The sequence below is a fragment of the Trachurus trachurus genome (assembly GCF_905171665.1).
Source record: "Trachurus trachurus genome assembly, chromosome: 19".
Lineage (NCBI taxonomy): Eukaryota > Metazoa > Chordata > Actinopteri > Carangiformes > Carangidae > Trachurus > Trachurus trachurus.
Genome location: NC_139913.1, coordinates 7,797,818 through 7,814,044, shown reverse-complemented (window position 1 = coordinate 7,814,044; position 16,227 = coordinate 7,797,818). Strand labels below are relative to the sequence as shown.

At 42.4% G+C, this 16,227-nt stretch overlaps 1 protein-coding gene across 2 annotated transcripts; it reads left to right on the top strand.

The window, feature by feature from the left end:
* The first annotated feature begins 31 nt into the window (after nucleotides 1–31).
* On the top strand, nucleotides 32–12,862 carry sec31b (SEC31 homolog B, COPII coat complex component). Of its 2 annotated transcripts, XM_083994658.1 has the most exons (26): nucleotides 32–164; nucleotides 1,367–1,614; nucleotides 2,157–2,352; nucleotides 2,444–2,539; nucleotides 2,915–3,055; nucleotides 3,279–3,421; nucleotides 3,517–3,616; nucleotides 3,728–3,889; nucleotides 4,160–4,312; nucleotides 4,402–4,632; nucleotides 4,741–4,815; nucleotides 4,913–5,005; nucleotides 5,104–5,221; nucleotides 5,324–5,502; nucleotides 5,594–5,720; nucleotides 5,901–6,046; nucleotides 6,369–6,542; nucleotides 6,646–6,801; nucleotides 7,226–7,418; nucleotides 8,032–8,427; nucleotides 8,605–8,643; nucleotides 9,394–9,452; nucleotides 10,113–10,238; nucleotides 10,344–10,463; nucleotides 10,592–10,663; nucleotides 11,326–12,862. In XM_083994658.1, exons 2-26 carry the CDS (start codon nucleotides 1,412–1,414, stop codon nucleotides 11,503–11,505), a joined length of 3,678 nt encoding a protein of 1,225 aa, XP_083850784.1. In that variant the 5' UTR covers nucleotides 32–164; nucleotides 1,367–1,411; the 3' UTR covers nucleotides 11,506–12,862. The 2 variants fall into 2 exon arrangements, with proteins under 2 accessions (XP_083850784.1, XP_083850785.1); XM_083994659.1 differs by lacking the exon at nucleotides 8,605–8,643.
* Nucleotides 12,863–16,227: the final 3,365 nt, after the last annotated feature.

Genomic DNA, 16,227 nt, shown 5'->3' with positions numbered 1-16,227 from the left:
CCTCCGGCCACTTGAGAAATGGTCTGTGCGGGCCACCGTAGCGCAGTGACAACACAGCACAGCACTTTGGTCGGGCTCAGCCTGTGGCTAAGCTGTTAGCTCTTACTAAGTAGCGTCCAAGCTTGATGTGGATGCGGACTGTCAGGCTGTAATAAACAGTTGACGTGAGTTATTTTTAAATTCATATGTCGTTTTTATTCTATATTTTCTGGGTTTGAATTCGCCTGATGTAAATATATTTCTGTTGAATATGAATACAAGAAGGGTGGTGGCTGTTAACTAGCATGCTCGGCTACGGTTATAGTCTGGGATTAAATGGCTGGGGGGGGCGAAATGTCATGTTATCCGGCTTCTAGCAATATTATGTGACATTATCCTAATACCAAAGCATGTAACAGAAACTGGGGAATAACTTCAAACTAATAAAGTGACAGGTAAAACCAACAGTCAACCTGTGCACTATGTTAAAAGATGCTAATGGTAACTGTTAACTGTGCTTGTAGCCGTGACGGATAGCTTTGCGATATACAAGCTTTACAAAGTGGCTCGACTACAACTTAATGCAGGTAAATTGCCGATTTTCTACGAAATCTACAAATGCCAGGTTAACATGAAACACCGGCATTACAGACAGTTTGTTGTGTCAATCGATAGCTACCTGGGGAAAACGTTTAGGTGAGTAACCGCTAGCCACTTTTTTCAGGAAATAGTCAGAGTTGGGCTGACAGTAAGGGTGACTCCCTGTTACAGGCAAGTTGAGCCAAAAGTAGGAAAATGTAGAGCTTTGTGAAGCCTTTAATTGTCCAGTTAAGAGATACTCCAGTGACGATACTAAGTGAAAAGCTTTGATGATGATTGAAACTCACAGTATGATTTGTGAAACCTTGTGAAAAGGTTTCTCCTCCCGTCTGCAACACACGAGAGGCCAGGTCTAAACCAAAAGCCACATCTCTTTGATTTATCAAATATGGGCTAGGTCAACATAGAATATGTGCAAATTGTTTAGAACTATTCGAGTAAATGCAGGTATACAGTAAAACTGTCTTTAACAGTCACTCTTGTCTGTTATCAATGTTCATGTGTAATAGGTATAAATGTTGATCCTTTTAAGAGATTTACTTGTTTGTCTGTATTGTTATCAGAATGGACTAATGCAAAGTGAAACTGGTATTTTGCTTTACATGACAGTAAGTACAGGTTTTTAATGTGAAAAAAGAGTGTAAAGGCTTTCCCCCCCTCTTTTGATCACTGTGCGTAACACCCCTTTTTATTTGACTCACAAACTTAGAGCGAAGTTCAGTGCTGTATTGACTCATCACTATTTGACCCTTCTAATGCCAAGAAATATTTTACCTTGATACATTAGTGTCCGATCGTCTGTCCAGGACTTGAAACTTGTAATCAGAGGAAGATGAGACTGAAGGAGATCCAGAGGACTGCCCACCAGGCGTGGAGTCCTGCAGGACACCATCCCATCTACCTGGCCTTAGGAACGTCAGCACAACAGCTCGATGCCTCTTTCAACACCACAGCTGCCCTGGAGATATTTGAGGTGGATTTTTCTGACCCCTCTCTGGACATGCAGCTAAAGGGGTCTTTACCGACCTCAAACAGGTAAAGTGAACAGTGACAACATTGTTCAGTCCAGAAGTAGAAATCATGCAACACGTTTGAAACATCTGCTTCAGCACTTCAGGATCAGCAATTCAATTCAATTCAATTCAATTCAATTCAATTCAATTCAATTCAAAGAACTTTATTTTTCCGTTAGGAACTTCATTTGCGGAAAAGTGTCAGTGCAAATTTAAACAAGATAAATAAGCAGATAAATACATATAGATAAATACAAATGTTAAAAAGTTAAAAATACAAAACAAATGTTAAAAAGAGAAGGACGCACACACACACACACACACACACCCTAGCTAGCACACACAAGCCAGACCAGGTCAGCTGTTCAGTAGTCTGATCGATGATGGTACAAAACTTGTCATGGCTCTCTTAGTTTTAAAAGTGAGGGATCTGTATCTCAGGCCTGAGGGTAGGAGACTGTAATGGCTATGTAGTGTGTGTGCAGTGTCTGAAGCTATTTGAAAACCTTTTTTGCTATGAGTCATTTGGTCTAAATAACTTATTATATTTCTTCAATACAATAGGTTGCACAGTATTGTATGGGTGAACTTTGGAATGGGAGCAGATGGTACCGGTGGGAGAGTGGTTGCCGGCAGTGAAAATGGCGCATTGACTGTATATAACCCAGAGGAAATAATGAACTCTGGAGCAGACGCAGTCGTGGGACAGTCTGACAAGCACACAGGACCCGTCCGAGCCCTCGATTTCAACCCTTTTCAGGTAAATTCGCCTCTGTCCTATACAGAAGTTCTTCTCTTTCCTGGCTCTGTGGAACTCATTTATTAATCCTATTGACTACTTCTTCCTTCAGAATAATCTCCTCGCATCAGGAGCAAACGATTCAGAGATATACATCTGGGATCTAAACAACTTAACCAGTCCAATGACACCAGGAGCAAAGTCACAGGTTTGTCTGTCGCAAGGAATGAGTCGACATATTTTGATCTGGCCCCATTTATTTTTTGCTAAAAATAGAAACCACAGTTCACAAGAGAGAGAGCTGTGTTTCTTTATTTGTAGTTTAATGTCTGAAAGTGACAGTTTAGTTTGTAGTTTCCCTTTCATGTGCTGTTGTGTATGCAATTGCTGTTAGATAATGAAGGCAAAGATGTTATATTTTCTTCCTAAAAGTTTCACGCAAGCCTCTCTCATTAGTTTCTAAAACTTGATTTAAATCAATATTTAGATGGCACAGACTAAAATACTTTGAATATTAGGGTTTGCTCAAACTAGCATGATCTCAGGAAGTTTTTTTTAACATCTTCTGTCTTGTTCTTTTCAGCCTGCTGAAGACATCAGTGTCGTGTCCTGGAACAGACAGGTTCAGCACATCCTGGCCTCTGCCAACCCCAGTGGGAAAGCAGTCGTGTGGGACCTGAGGAAGAATGAACCCATCATCAAGATCAGTGACCACAGCAACAGGGTTGGTGGCTTTAAAACTTTGAACAACAAATCTCTTATCTGTCCTGGATTAATAAGACGGCTTGTTGGCCACATTTCGCACAGCAATCAATGCACAATGTGACCACTGTCCAGTCAAATTACAAAACAATAGATCTGTTATCAATTGTTGTCTTGAACTTTTAAGAAATAGCATTCATTTTGAGGATCTTTTTCATTCATTCTCATCCTTTGTGTGATTACAGATGCACTGCTCAGGAATGCTCTGGCACCCAGATGTGGCCACCCAGTTGGTGCTGGCCTCTGAAGATGACCGGCTGCCTGTCATCCAGATGTGGGACCTCCGTTTTGCCACCTCGCCTCTTAAAGTCCTAGAAAACCACACGAGGTGAAGCTTTAAAAAAGTTTGTGTGTTTGTACTCCTGCTGCTGTTTGTTTGTCTTGCCGGATATACCGTATTTATCCTGTTGTATTTTCCTACAGGGGAATTCTGTCCATATCCTGGAGCCAAGCTGACGCTGAGCTCCTGCTGAGCAGCGCTAAAGACAACCGGATCCTCTGCTGGAATCCAAACACCGGAGAGGTGCGTGGCGTTAATTACTGCAGCCATGTGACCTTTCAGTTACCTCGGCTCATTATTGTGACTTGACGGCGATGCCCTTGATTTCAAATGTCTCCTTTCCCTCATTTTTAGGTCATTTACGAGCTTCCAACAACGAACCAGTGGTGTTTTGACGTCCAGTGGTGCCCCAGGAATCCGGCTTTGCTTTCAACGGCATCGTTTGATGGGAAAATTACCGTCTACTCTGTGATGGGAGGGAGCTTGAAGGCTCAGCAGCAGAGCACAGCTGATAAGGTAGAGGCAGCTCTGTTTGATGTGGTGCATTTAAATCCAAGGACCTTGGGTTGTGAGCTGCTTTGTTTGGCCACAGGGTGGTGCTAGTGTGAAGCGACTGATGGGGAACCATGAAAGAACATTGAAATATTTTATTACTCAAGTGAATAATTGTTTGGTCTCTAGAAGAAAACCATCAAATATACTTTTGTTGATCTAATACTTAATTAATTATTTCATATTTTTCCATGTTGTTGCTTATTTTTAATCGTTTTACATTTTGTTAAACAGATATCCTCCTCATTTGATTCAATGGATCCCTTTGGCACAGGGCAGGTGCTGCCTCCCCTGCAAGTTCCTACCCCCACAGTGCAGGACACCATAGTTCCCCCTCTGAAGAAGCCACCTAAGTGGGTTCGCAGGCCAGTGGGGGCGTCGTTTGCTGTAAGCTCAACATTTAAACACGTCATCATCAAGTTAACTTAAATCCTTCCCTTCACGACTGATCTGTTTGTTTGTTTTTTATCTCTCAGTTCGGTGGGAAGCTGATAACCTTTGAGAATCCCAAGCTGCCTCCCGTGCAGAGCCCCCAGCCCGTCCCTAGACAAGTGTTTGTGAGCCAGGTTACCACGGAGACCGAGTTCCTCCAGCGCTCCAGGGAGCTGCAGGCGGCGCTGCAGTCGGGTTCCTTCAACAACTACTGCCAGGCCAAGATTCAGAGCGCCAAGTCGGACGCTGAGCAGGACATATGGAAGTTCCTTCTGGTGGGTTCCTTCCTCACGCACCCGTATTCAGACGTCGCATCAAGTCTTGTCCGTCAGCGTCGTGCTGTCGTTCTCTAAACTTATTCTAAAACTAATTTCTGCTTCCAGGTTAATTTTGAGGACGAAGCTCGCATTAAATTCCTCCGACTTTTGGGTTTCAGCAAAGATGAATTGGAAAGAAAGGTATTCCGAGCACGCTTACCACTGCAGCAATTACATGCGAATCATCATCATCATCATCATTATGTCACTAAAATATGTTTAAACGTGTTTTACTCAGATTTCAAAATGCCTGGGGAAGAGTTTTCAACCCAACGGACATGGAGTAGATGCCAAAGATCTGGCAGAAAAGATGCAGCGGCTCTCCACTGAGGTCAGCAAGTCTGCACATAAAACAACGATTTTCCAGTCTTTGAGGTCGTCATTTGCAGCTCCTCTTCACTTTCCCATTAACCTTTGTTGTATTTCTAGAGATCTGATGATGTAACTGCAGTAGGTGATGCCAGGACATCCGGCTCGGTTTCACCTGCGGATTTCTTCAGTCAGACCCCGAAGGACAACGCCAACTTCCAGATCCCCGTTTCATGCGGTAAAAAAAAAGAAAGAAAAAGGTTTCTTATGTGATTGCAACCTTTGCTCCAGTTTATGTGACTGGGCCGACGGCTAATGAGCATCTCCTCCTATTATTAAGATACCGACGGGTTGATAAGCCAGGCGCTGCTGGTTGGTAACTTCGAGGGAGCTGTGGACCTGTGTCTGAACGACGGCCGCTACGCTGAGGCCATTCTGCTGTCCATCAGCGGAGGAGAGGAGCTGCTCAAGAAAACTCAGCAAAAATACCTAAGCAACCAAAAGAACAGCATCTCCATGGTCAGAGAATTCACATTAATGGCGACGACTTTCAAAGATTCATTCGTTTCATTGAATTTGTTTAGTTAATTCAGTTCCTCTTTGGCTTTAGCTCATATCATCAGTGGTGACCCAGAACTGGAAAGACATCGTGCAAAGCTGCGAGTTGGACAACTGGAAGGAGGCTCTCGCTGCTCTCCTGACCTACGCTCACCCCGAAGACTTTGCTCGTCTCTGCGGTAAGTAGATCAAAACGCTCATGTCCTGACTTGCCTCATTGCACAGGAGAACTGTACCTTTTTTTTCTCCGATGTACTTGTTTTACCTGCTGAATTACATTTCTGTCTGTACTTATCCTCTCTGCTCTCATGCTGCCCCCTCCTTTCTTTAACATGACTTCATTATGTGAATCTCAACAGATACTCTGGGAGGCCGGTTGGAGCGCGAGGGGACGGAGAAGCGCTGCCTGCAGGCCTGTCTGTGCTACATCTGCTCCGGGAACGTCGAGAAGCTGGTGGAGTGCTGGGCCTTGCACAGAGACTGCTCCTCCCCTCTTGGTTTGGAGGTACAATCCTTTGAATGGTTCGGTCTTGGCTGTAGCAATAAAGCAAATAATAGCTCAGCAACACAAGTACGTCTTGCACCAGTGGACAAGTTTGGCAGAAGCTGAATATAACACTCGTAAAAAGACATTTTTTTCTGCCCCATTAGAATAAATAATTGTGTGAACTGTATATCAGGAATTGTCCTGACATGTACAAATCTGTTGTAGCAAGTTGAAAAACCTGCAAGAGATTTTGTTTCATTGTCTCTACCCCGTTGTGGCTCACATGGAAAAGAAACGAGGAATGCAGCAGTTGCAGTGTTTTGTGATCTTTATCTTGCAGGATCTGGTGGAGAAAGTGATGATGTTACGCAAGTCGATCGAACGCCTCCGCAACAGCGAGGTGGCGGTCCAGAGCTCCATCCTGGCCGAGAAGCTCTCCAGCTACGCCGGCATACTTGCTGCAGAGGGCAGCCTGTCCACCGCCATGACCTACCTGCCTGATAACTCAGACCAAGTGAGAACCAGATCGGAGAGCTGCTGTGCAAACATCCCCAACATCTCCTTTAGATTGTAATAAGCAACCTTTTTTGTGTATTTGTGCCATTTTGTCTCCCCAGCCTGGGATCATGATGCTGAGAGACAGGCTGTTCCACGCTCAGGGAGAGGCTGCCGCCGTTGGACAGCAGCCTCCAAACTCCTTCAGCAGAGGCAACGCGTCAACGGCCAAGCCTGCTCCTGCTCCTCAGACTGTTGCACCAAAAGCACAAATTATGGTACAGATCTACAGGTGCATCTCAACAGATTAGAATATTATGGAAAAGTTTATTTATCTTGTCTATAATTCAATTCAAAAAGTGAAACAAATACAGTATAGAGATCCATTACACACAGAATGAAACATTTCAAGTTTTTTATTTATTTAATTTCTTTTAATTGTAGTGATTATGGCTTAAATTCAATGAAGACCTCAAATTCAGTATCTCAAATAATTTCAACATTACAAAAGGCCAATTAAAAAAAGCATTTTTAAGATGGAAATGCTGGCCTATTTGACATGAACTACTGGAAATGGACTTTTCCGCGATATTCTAATTTATTGAGATGAACCTGTACTGTCAATCAAAAGCATCAAAGTTTAAACTTCTCTTTAAAACATAGAGACCATTGGGTTGATTGTTATTTTTCTCCGACCCTTAGAGCCAGTACCAGCCCTCTGCACCTTCTCAGGTGGCTCCACAACCGCAGCCTCCTATACCGTCAGTTTTTACCCCACAAGCTCCTCCAGCCAGCACCGGGCCTGGTCTGCCCCCCTCTTCTCATGTCCTGCCGCCCAGTGCGTCGCGCCCTGGCATGAGGCCTTCGTACCCGCAACATCCTGCTCCAGCTCCAGGTTTGACTATTTGTGCTAAAAATGATTTAAAGGGATAGTTCAACATTTTGGCAAATTGGCCCATTGCCATAATCCCTATAGTTTTAGGAGTAGGTTCGTTACCTTTAATTGTCGGTGTAAGCTATTTTTAGACTAACTCCAAAACGCTCTGGTGGACAAGTTGTGACCTGCACATTCACCACGCTATGAGATAATAACAGAACATTACGAGACAGAGTTGTTTTCAAGGCAAATGCAGAGACTGCTTGCCAAAAAACTGCTCCAGATGGGAATGCGCATCAGCACCTCAAAAACAACTCCCGTCTCGTAACGTTTCGTTATTATCTCATAGCGTGGTGAATGTGCAGGTCACAACTTGTCAACGAGAGCGTTTTGGAGTTGTTGGATTGTGTATTTGATGAGAAATCCCATTAGCCTCCGTAGCGTAACTCTGAGCAGCTTGCGGCTCTGCTCCACCGTTCTAAAAATAGCTTGCACCAACAATTAAATGTAATGAACCTACTGCTGAAACTATAGGGATTATGGCAATGGGCCAATTTGCCAAAATGTTGAACTATCCCTTCAAAGTCTGGTTTTATTTGATGTAATGATACTTATCTGTGTCTCTTCCCAGGCTTCCTTCCTCATCAGCCATTCCAGCCTCCGCCCATGTCGATGGGTGGACCCTCAGCCTTCCCTCCTCCAGGTCCTTCTATGCCGGCTGCTAGTTTATCAGGACCTCCGCTCCCGCCTTCATCATCAACCCCCGGAGGTCTGCCCCCCATGCCCAGCCCCGGGGTGCCGCCAACGGGCTTCATGCCGTCTACCTCTCTATCAGGCCCGATGCCGCCCAGCTCTCAGCCCGGAGCCCCGGTTCCCATGAACCCGGGGGGCCTTCACAACCAGGGGCCGGCACCGCCAATGGCATCTGCTCTCTACTCTCCCTTTGGGTCAGGGTATCCACAGGGAGGCCCCGGAGCTCCTGCTGTGAAGCCGTTCCAGCCCCCTGCTGTCGCTCCTCCGCCTACAGGTATAAACGCCATATTAGTCCCCTTTTGGATCAAGTGATCATAGTTATATTCAGGTCATTTCCCTTTCTTCCACAACATTTACCCAAATATTTCTTGATGGTGACAGATCTGCACAGCATTAGCAGGATTCTGCTGATTCACTTCTATTCAGCTGTCACTCCTTATTTGACTTGCAGGATATTTTCCGTGGCTGAATTCCCAGTGTGACAATCAAGGTGACAGGGTTGGATATGGACTCAGAGTGCATTGAAACATACACTGAGTGATATTAAAAATGCACCTGCACTTTACAATACAGTGCAGCACAATATCCCAGCATTGTGTTACAGCCTTGTCTTGGATCACAGGATTTGACATATTTTTCACTCAGTGTGTGTTTGGTGGTGTTTTGCTTGTGCTGCCGTACATTTCGGGGGAAATGTAGCGACTTATGGGAAACAAAGCATAGTAAACAAAAGTGGTTTCCAGCAGGGCAGATGCTCTGACATCATCAGTACCAATCTGACACCAATATGCTACTGAGAAAACAACATAACAGCATTTCCTACCACAATTTGATCAACTTTTGCATTTGTTTTCAGGCTTGAATTGAGACATGCTTCATTTTTGCTCTCACAATATCAACCGTTTCAACATAACATCCAGTCATTTATTTATAGGACAAATTACGATTTAAGTCCCATACCTTCAAGCTCACAATGCTTATGATGTTTCTGAGATATTGTTGCTTTATTGGCTGATTAGTTATAGTAACGCTGCCTGATCATGTTTCAGTACATGCTGTTTTGTTTTTTGCATAAGCTGCTGATGTCTATGGACTAATGTCATGTTCTCACTGTTACTAATCTTGGCTCTAAGAGATTGTTTCATGTAGACAATCTTGCAACAGTGGCTGCTTTAGTGTGACCACATTGAGAAAAAAAGCTACTAGTTTCTGTCTGACCCTCTCTCCTCTTCTGATGTAGGACTTCAGGAAGGCTGGAACGACCCACCAGCAGTGCGAGGTGGACCCAGGAAGAAGAAGGTATTCCTCATCACTGTCTGTGCAACATTTAATTTGAAAAATCTGCAAAATTAGAACAATAATCTTGCAAAATTTCCATAATTTAGTGTTCAAATCAAGCTTCACTAAACCAGCAAATACTGTGTTTAAAAAAATACAGTATATCCAGGGATCTCCTCACCCTGAAGAGTACTTTAATTTAGTAAGGAATTAATGCAAATAACTGAGGACATCAAACACATTAATATACTCTTAGATAGTTGAACCTGAACTTTTTTGTCTGAGCTGTCAGGAGGGATTTCCGCTCTGCTTTGTGGTTATGCTGGGAAAAGTTAATATTTAATAATTTATCCCATCTGGAGTGCACTTGAATAATTTAGGTTATCATTCATTCTTAAAGCTCCACTAATAAATCTTTTAGTTCAACAACGTATTAAATTTCTACATTTAATTTAAAGGGGGGTTTGTGTCTAATCACAAACCCTTAGAGAACTGTTGTTGCTCCCATTTATCTGATTGTCTGCTGCAGAATACAGATGTTTTCAGTTTAAAAAAACTCTCATAAACTCACTGTGCTCTACCTGCTAAAGGTTCAAGTGGGTCTAATAAGTGAAATGAAATATGAAATATTGTAACCTCTCTGTCATGGACTGATTGTGTGTTGCTGTTGTCTATACACAGATCCCTGATAACTACACTCCACCAGCCCCCATCACAGCCCCTGTCATGGGATTCCCAGTGGAGGCTCCTCAGGCTCACGACCACGCCCAAGTCCCCCCCGGAGCCCCGCAGGAGCCCAACGTGCAGGTTTGTGTGTGACAAGGAAACCGTTAGGTGAATTCTCAGGAGCATCTCTTGCACGACAAACATGTCAGCACCTCGTATATACGTATGTGTCCTTGTTTTGCTCAGCTCCTCCAGCAGCTGCCGGCAGAGAGGGTGGAGCAGAAGGAAATCCCAGCTGAACACATGGTCCTCAAATCCACCTTTGACAGCCTGGTGCAGCGCTGCCAGCTAGCAGCAGGAGACCCTGTAAGTCTCGCTGCCTGTCTGAGGCACCATGGAGATTTTTCTCCCTGTATCAAAGCGTATGTTGATTTTTTTTTAAAGAAAAATGAAGTTGAATGAAATATCAAAAGACTTAATTTTTTTGATTTCAGCAAACAAAACGGAAACTTGATGATGCAGCCAAACGTTTGGGCTTCCTGTATGACAAGCTGAGGGAGCAGTCGGTAAGGAATTATTACATTCAAGCAAGGTTGTCGCGCTTCAAAAAAGCGCCCCCACTCTTTTTAATTGAGTCTTGATTTGTCCTCTGTAATTAAATTAAATTATGGTGTACGACTCCGACGAATCTCTTCTGCTCAGCTCCAACGTGCAGTGACGATTTCAACCGTAAAGGCTTGATTTACCCAAATTATAAAATGTTGAAAATGGCTGAAAGTTGAGTTTTATTTAACAATTTTTGCATTATAAAAGTAATTCTCCTCAGCTCCATGTATTTTGGGGTGGCAGAAATCTCAAAGAGAGATACCTCTAAACTTGGACAGATAGTTTATCTGCATGACTAAATGAAAACTTGTTGTGTTTCCATACATTATTACCATTGTTTTTTGGAGAAAATGCAAATTCATTCATTTTTTTAGCTACATATTTAAAAAATGATGCAGTTGTTTGAACCATCATCCAGTAACTACATTAATATCAACACAATGCTGTGTCTCATTCAGGTTAGCAGGGTGATTGTACTTGTTTTCTGCCAATTACAATCATAAACCACAAAAGCAAAACCGTGTTGCTCAGACAGACGCCTGATAGACGCTTGAGGAAGTTGCGTGAGCCATTTCAACATCGGCTGCCTGCCACTCGCTAACATCATGATTTTATCTCTCAGCTCTCTCACAACATCCTGAACGGGCTCCACGAGATCGGCCGCTGCGTGGCGAGCCAGAACTACCAGCGTGGCCTGGAGGTCCACACGCAGGTGGTCAGCAGCAGCAACTTCAGCGAGATCTCCGCCTTCATGCCCATCCTCAAAGTGGTCATGACCATTGCCAACAAGCTGGGTGTCTAACCCCGCCCCCCCCCCCCCTCCCCCTCCACCAATCAGACTTAAGTGTTATCATATTGTTATATATGTATTTATTTCTTTTTTGACCTGATGATGTGCTTTGATAATGAGATCAAATACAGATGATATTGCAGATTGTGATCTTCATCACTCCATACATGTTCTTTCCCCAGAGGAACTCGACTGATGTGGGGCAGTGAGGTGGATTTTCTTTTTTGTAGAGATTTGTTTAATGTTGCTGTGGTAATTTTACAAATAAGATGAATGTATTCTGAAAGTTGTGATTCTGTGTAAATTCAACAGTTGGTGTAATATAACGAAGCAAGCGGTGCAAAAGTCGAATCCAGGCGGTGTTTATACAAGTAGGCGCATTTTTCATAGTCCACATTTCTCTCCGCACCAGTGCACATTTCCCCTCGCACTCCTGTTGTAGTCAACAGGTTTTGCAATCGAACGCATGCAGTGCTAACAGCTGCAGAAACAAAACATCTGGGACTGCAAACGTATTCATCCGATCCGAGGTGGAGGGGTGAATAAAATTTGAGTTGCACCTTTTTTTCCAACTGTCTTCTCTACTTTGTGTGAGAGGGGGAAACGGACTGACACTCATATTGTTTTTACAGAGCGAGTATATCATTGCATAACAAGCATCAAAAAGCATTTATATGAAAACACACTGTATCATAAGTACTGATTGTTCTCTTCACCTGGTCGTGTCCAGTTCATTGTGCCATGAGGGGTTTTGGGCCAAAGCACTGCAGAAAGATGTCACACAGTGATTGTCAAGTTGCTGGTTGTTGTTTTTTTTTCTCTCTCTCTCTCATCCTATGTTAATCTAAGCCCTAACTAATAGCACTGGTACTTCTTAATAGCTTGTGTGAATGACTGAATGTAAATGATAATGATTTTTTTTTTTCCTCAGACTTGTTGGAGTGTGCATGTTTCCCACGTTAACCCCTTCACTGACTGCTGAGTTCACATGGCAGCTCAGAGACAGAAGTTACATTAATTTATGTCGGAACTGAAAATGAATTAACACCGTCGCCGCCGCTCCCTCTCTGTTGAAGATGCTCTCAATCTTCCTTCTACCCACTCTACATCTTAACTTTTTTTTTTGTAACTCTGAATGTCTTAGATTAGATCAAAATACAACCTAAATGAACTGTAAATGAAAACAAAAACAAACACATGATATTCTGAGGTTTGTAGCTGGACATAAACAAAAGCTGGATAGTTATGGTGTATCATGGCAGCAGAAGGCAGTAAAGTGCCTCAGTGTGCTCATTTTGGTTGCACAGATATTTATACAATCCATGTTGCTTACTTTACTCATTTCGGTATCTTTTTCAAATAAACTTCCTCTTCGATGGACATGAGCTTTGATTGCTTTTTTCATCACATATTGATTTACTTTTTATCACATTTTGATGTATATATTTTTTTCTCAGTAGCATATTGGTGTGTTTTTGTTTTTTTTTAGTTTTGCATGTCCTCCAGGAAAACCTATGCCACTCAAATAAGGGGTTTACATTAAAGCCTTTTATTTTATTTTTCACTTTTATTCATGATACTCTAGGATATATGACTTATATATGATATATGATATGTGACTTTACACAACTAATGTGTATATGTTATTTCCAATATAATATCTATATACTAAAATATGAAAGCTGTAATTACTTTGAATTTTTACGCACAAACAAAAAATCAAACATAGGTTGAAAATATTCAAAAGATTTGTATTTGAACATAACTTATTATTTTTAGGGAGAGCTACCAGTAATATAACATATAACAGTGGCAAAAACACATAAGAAAATAACAGACAAACTTGTATCCCTATCTATCTGCCTGCCTGCCTGCCTTTTAGGAAATGTTCCTCCTCTTCTTTCCACTTTGACCAGTAGATGGCGCTCTTTAAAATGCACTTTTTTTTATTGACCAGAGGAAATACAGCTTTTGCCATATCTTCTCTGCTGTTGCTTGCCACACACAACGCTGCGCCCAGCAGTTATCATATAGCTTTCTACACCTACAGTAAGCCACTTTAACTGCTGCTGCTTCTTCCCTATTCTCACCAAAAGCACGTGAATGCACCACATGTGAATGTGCATTTCCGACTCATTTCCGTAGTGTTTTCTTTCTTGACTCAGCCTTGTCAGGTCCAGGGACTGTGTGAAATAGTAAAAAGTTTGCAAGCTGGCACAGGTGGTTCACGCGCCTTTTACCTTATTGGTCCTGGAGGATCATAAGTCACATCCTGGCTGCTGATTGGTCGGTTTGAGTCAGACGCTGTGAGCTGCGTGGCGTGAATGTTTTTTTGGGGAACTGACCTGCAGTAACCCTGATGTCATGTCAGCCTGGGGTGATGGTGGTATATACGGTAATTCAACTTCGGCAGTCATCATCACACCACACCACAGCAGCCTCCTGAGTCACGCTGTATACGGTAGTACTGAGTCGGCTCATTGTTTCATAAAGCTGCAATGTCCCAAATGTAACTCAGTACCTGCATGTGCACCAGACCAGTTCAATACAGTTGTGACAAGTGACCATGAATCTATTATAAGACCAATATAACACATCCATGCTGGTGAGCCATCCTGCCAGGAGACACTCATCCATGACCTGTAAACATTTACTGGTGCTGCTTCCAGGGCAGTTCAGCTTTATGCAAAATTTTGCAAATTATTAATGACAGATGTAATAAAATAAACTCTAAATCTGTTCAGCTGTAACATTAAAGTGTCTCCTGCACCTTTCTATGAAGAAGCAAAAGTAGATTTAGAGCATGTAAAGTTATATTCAGGGGGAAAAAAACAAGTTTTGATACATAAAATAACCTTTATAAACCCATAATCTGAATGCTGGGGGGAAAAATTCAGCAAGAATTTGAGCATATGTGCATTAGAGATTTACAAAATTGATTATTTTCTTTAGTTGTAACAAGGTGCGGATAACATTAGAGTTAAGTGATTAATATCATGTGTACCCGTGCACTCACTCCCTGACATTGCATTTGAATTTGCATGGCCCCGGTAGTGGGGTAGGTTGTAACAGTGGCACTCCCTGCATTTGACATAGTGAATTCTGTGATATAGTTTGAGAAGTTTAAGGCTCTGCTATTTGTAGTGGACAAATGAAGGGATGCTGTGTCAAAATTTGAGAGTCCTATACCATGAACACTCTTCAAGTTATAGGAGCTGAGACAAAAAAAAAGTGTTACAACCATCCCCGGTCTCCCCTATACCTTTATTTTTGTATTTGATGTATGTTTTGATGCTAATATACCTGTTAATCACACATTTTAACAGACAACTTGCTCTCGTTACAGAGTGAGACAGATGGAAAAGTAAAGAAGAGACGACAAGTGTTGGTGCAAAGAGAAATCTGGCAGACAGGAAGGAAAGGTGCTAACGAGGGAATGTGGGACAGGTGAGAGAGGAGGAGGATGAGGAGGAGGAGGAGGAGGAGGAGGTCAGGTGATCCAGGCTGCACTCAAACAATAGAAATGACTCAATGAAAGGATGATTGAGCAGGACTGACGCTCAGAACTTGACATTTTACTTTGATGGAGCGGATTATCTTATTCTCTGACTGCTATAGCTACTTAGATTTTATTTTTATTTTTTTACATGAAAATGTATGATCATCTCAACAACATAAAACAGACCAGTGGCTTTCAGCACATCGGATCTGCACAATGAGGAAAAATGTGATTGAAAATAGATATTACTATTAGTGCCACAGGGCGGACCCACCGTTTTGACACAACGCCATATAAGCACAAATGTGAGAGCATGCGGCGCTGAGGCAGAAAATCACCCTCTTTCTCTCTTGAGTTTTTGGTCTGCCTCTGCCAGGGGTCCGTCTATCGTCGTGGCAACTCCTCAAATTGCTGTGGCAACCTCTGAGCCTCAGGCCAGAGTTACAGCTGAGACCAATTCATTAATTAGGGACTCTCCTCTGACAACTGCAGTATATCAACTATTTCACTGATAGTTAGGACTCCATACATTTACATGAAATCTATGTGAAACACAAACACTCAAACGCAACCTCTTAAAGGCAGGCTGTTACACAGATAAGATTAGGATCAAATCACTTTACTGTCAATGTCCAACATATACATTGACACACTAGAATGCATGTACACACACGGTACAGTACACCAATGCACAAAAACAAGTTGACAGCTCATTAATGTCAGTGTTCATGGTCACAAGATACTAGCTTTGACTCTGGGATTTGAACTCCAGTCTCCTAATCCAAAGTCATTGGCATTACCCATTCCACCATAATATTGGCCTATCTTACAATACACTTTCCAATGATACATAATATACAAGCATAGGTTTGGTGTGTGCTTCTAAAATAGCCTGTTTCTATAATGTAGTTAGCTAGTGCTACAATAATGGACACACTATTTACCAGAAAAAGTCTTACGGTTACTAAAGGTTACTGTTATTGTATTAATAAAAAAGTAAAATATAGTATGAAGTTTGCTAACCTGATTTAGCCTATAGCTACAACACTGCACTTCCTTCTTCTAAAAAAAATCTACCAAAAGCATCTGAGTGGTTCCTCTAGCTGCAACTAACAATTCATTTCTTTACTGATTACAATATTTTAGTTGAATTGTTTGTGAATAAAATGTAAGCCAATGGTGAAAAAAAATGCATTCTGCAGTGTTGCACAGTTCAAGTTGCCTCCTGTGCCCGA

What these genes read in the sequence shown, in the direction of transcription:
- sec31b (XM_083994658.1), top strand. Translation starts at nt 1,412, where the DNA reads ATGAGACTGAAGGAGATCCAGAGGACTGCCCACCAGGCGTGGAGTCCT. An exon ending in GTCCTAGAAAACCACACGAG is followed by an intron (nt 3,422 to 3,516) that starts GTGAAGCTTTAA and finishes ATTTTCCTACAG; the next exon opens with GGGAATTCTGTCCATATCCT. An exon ending in AAAAGAACAGCATCTCCATG is followed by an intron (nt 5,503 to 5,593) that starts GTCAGAGAATTC and finishes CTTTGGCTTTAG; the next exon opens with CTCATATCATCAGTGGTGAC.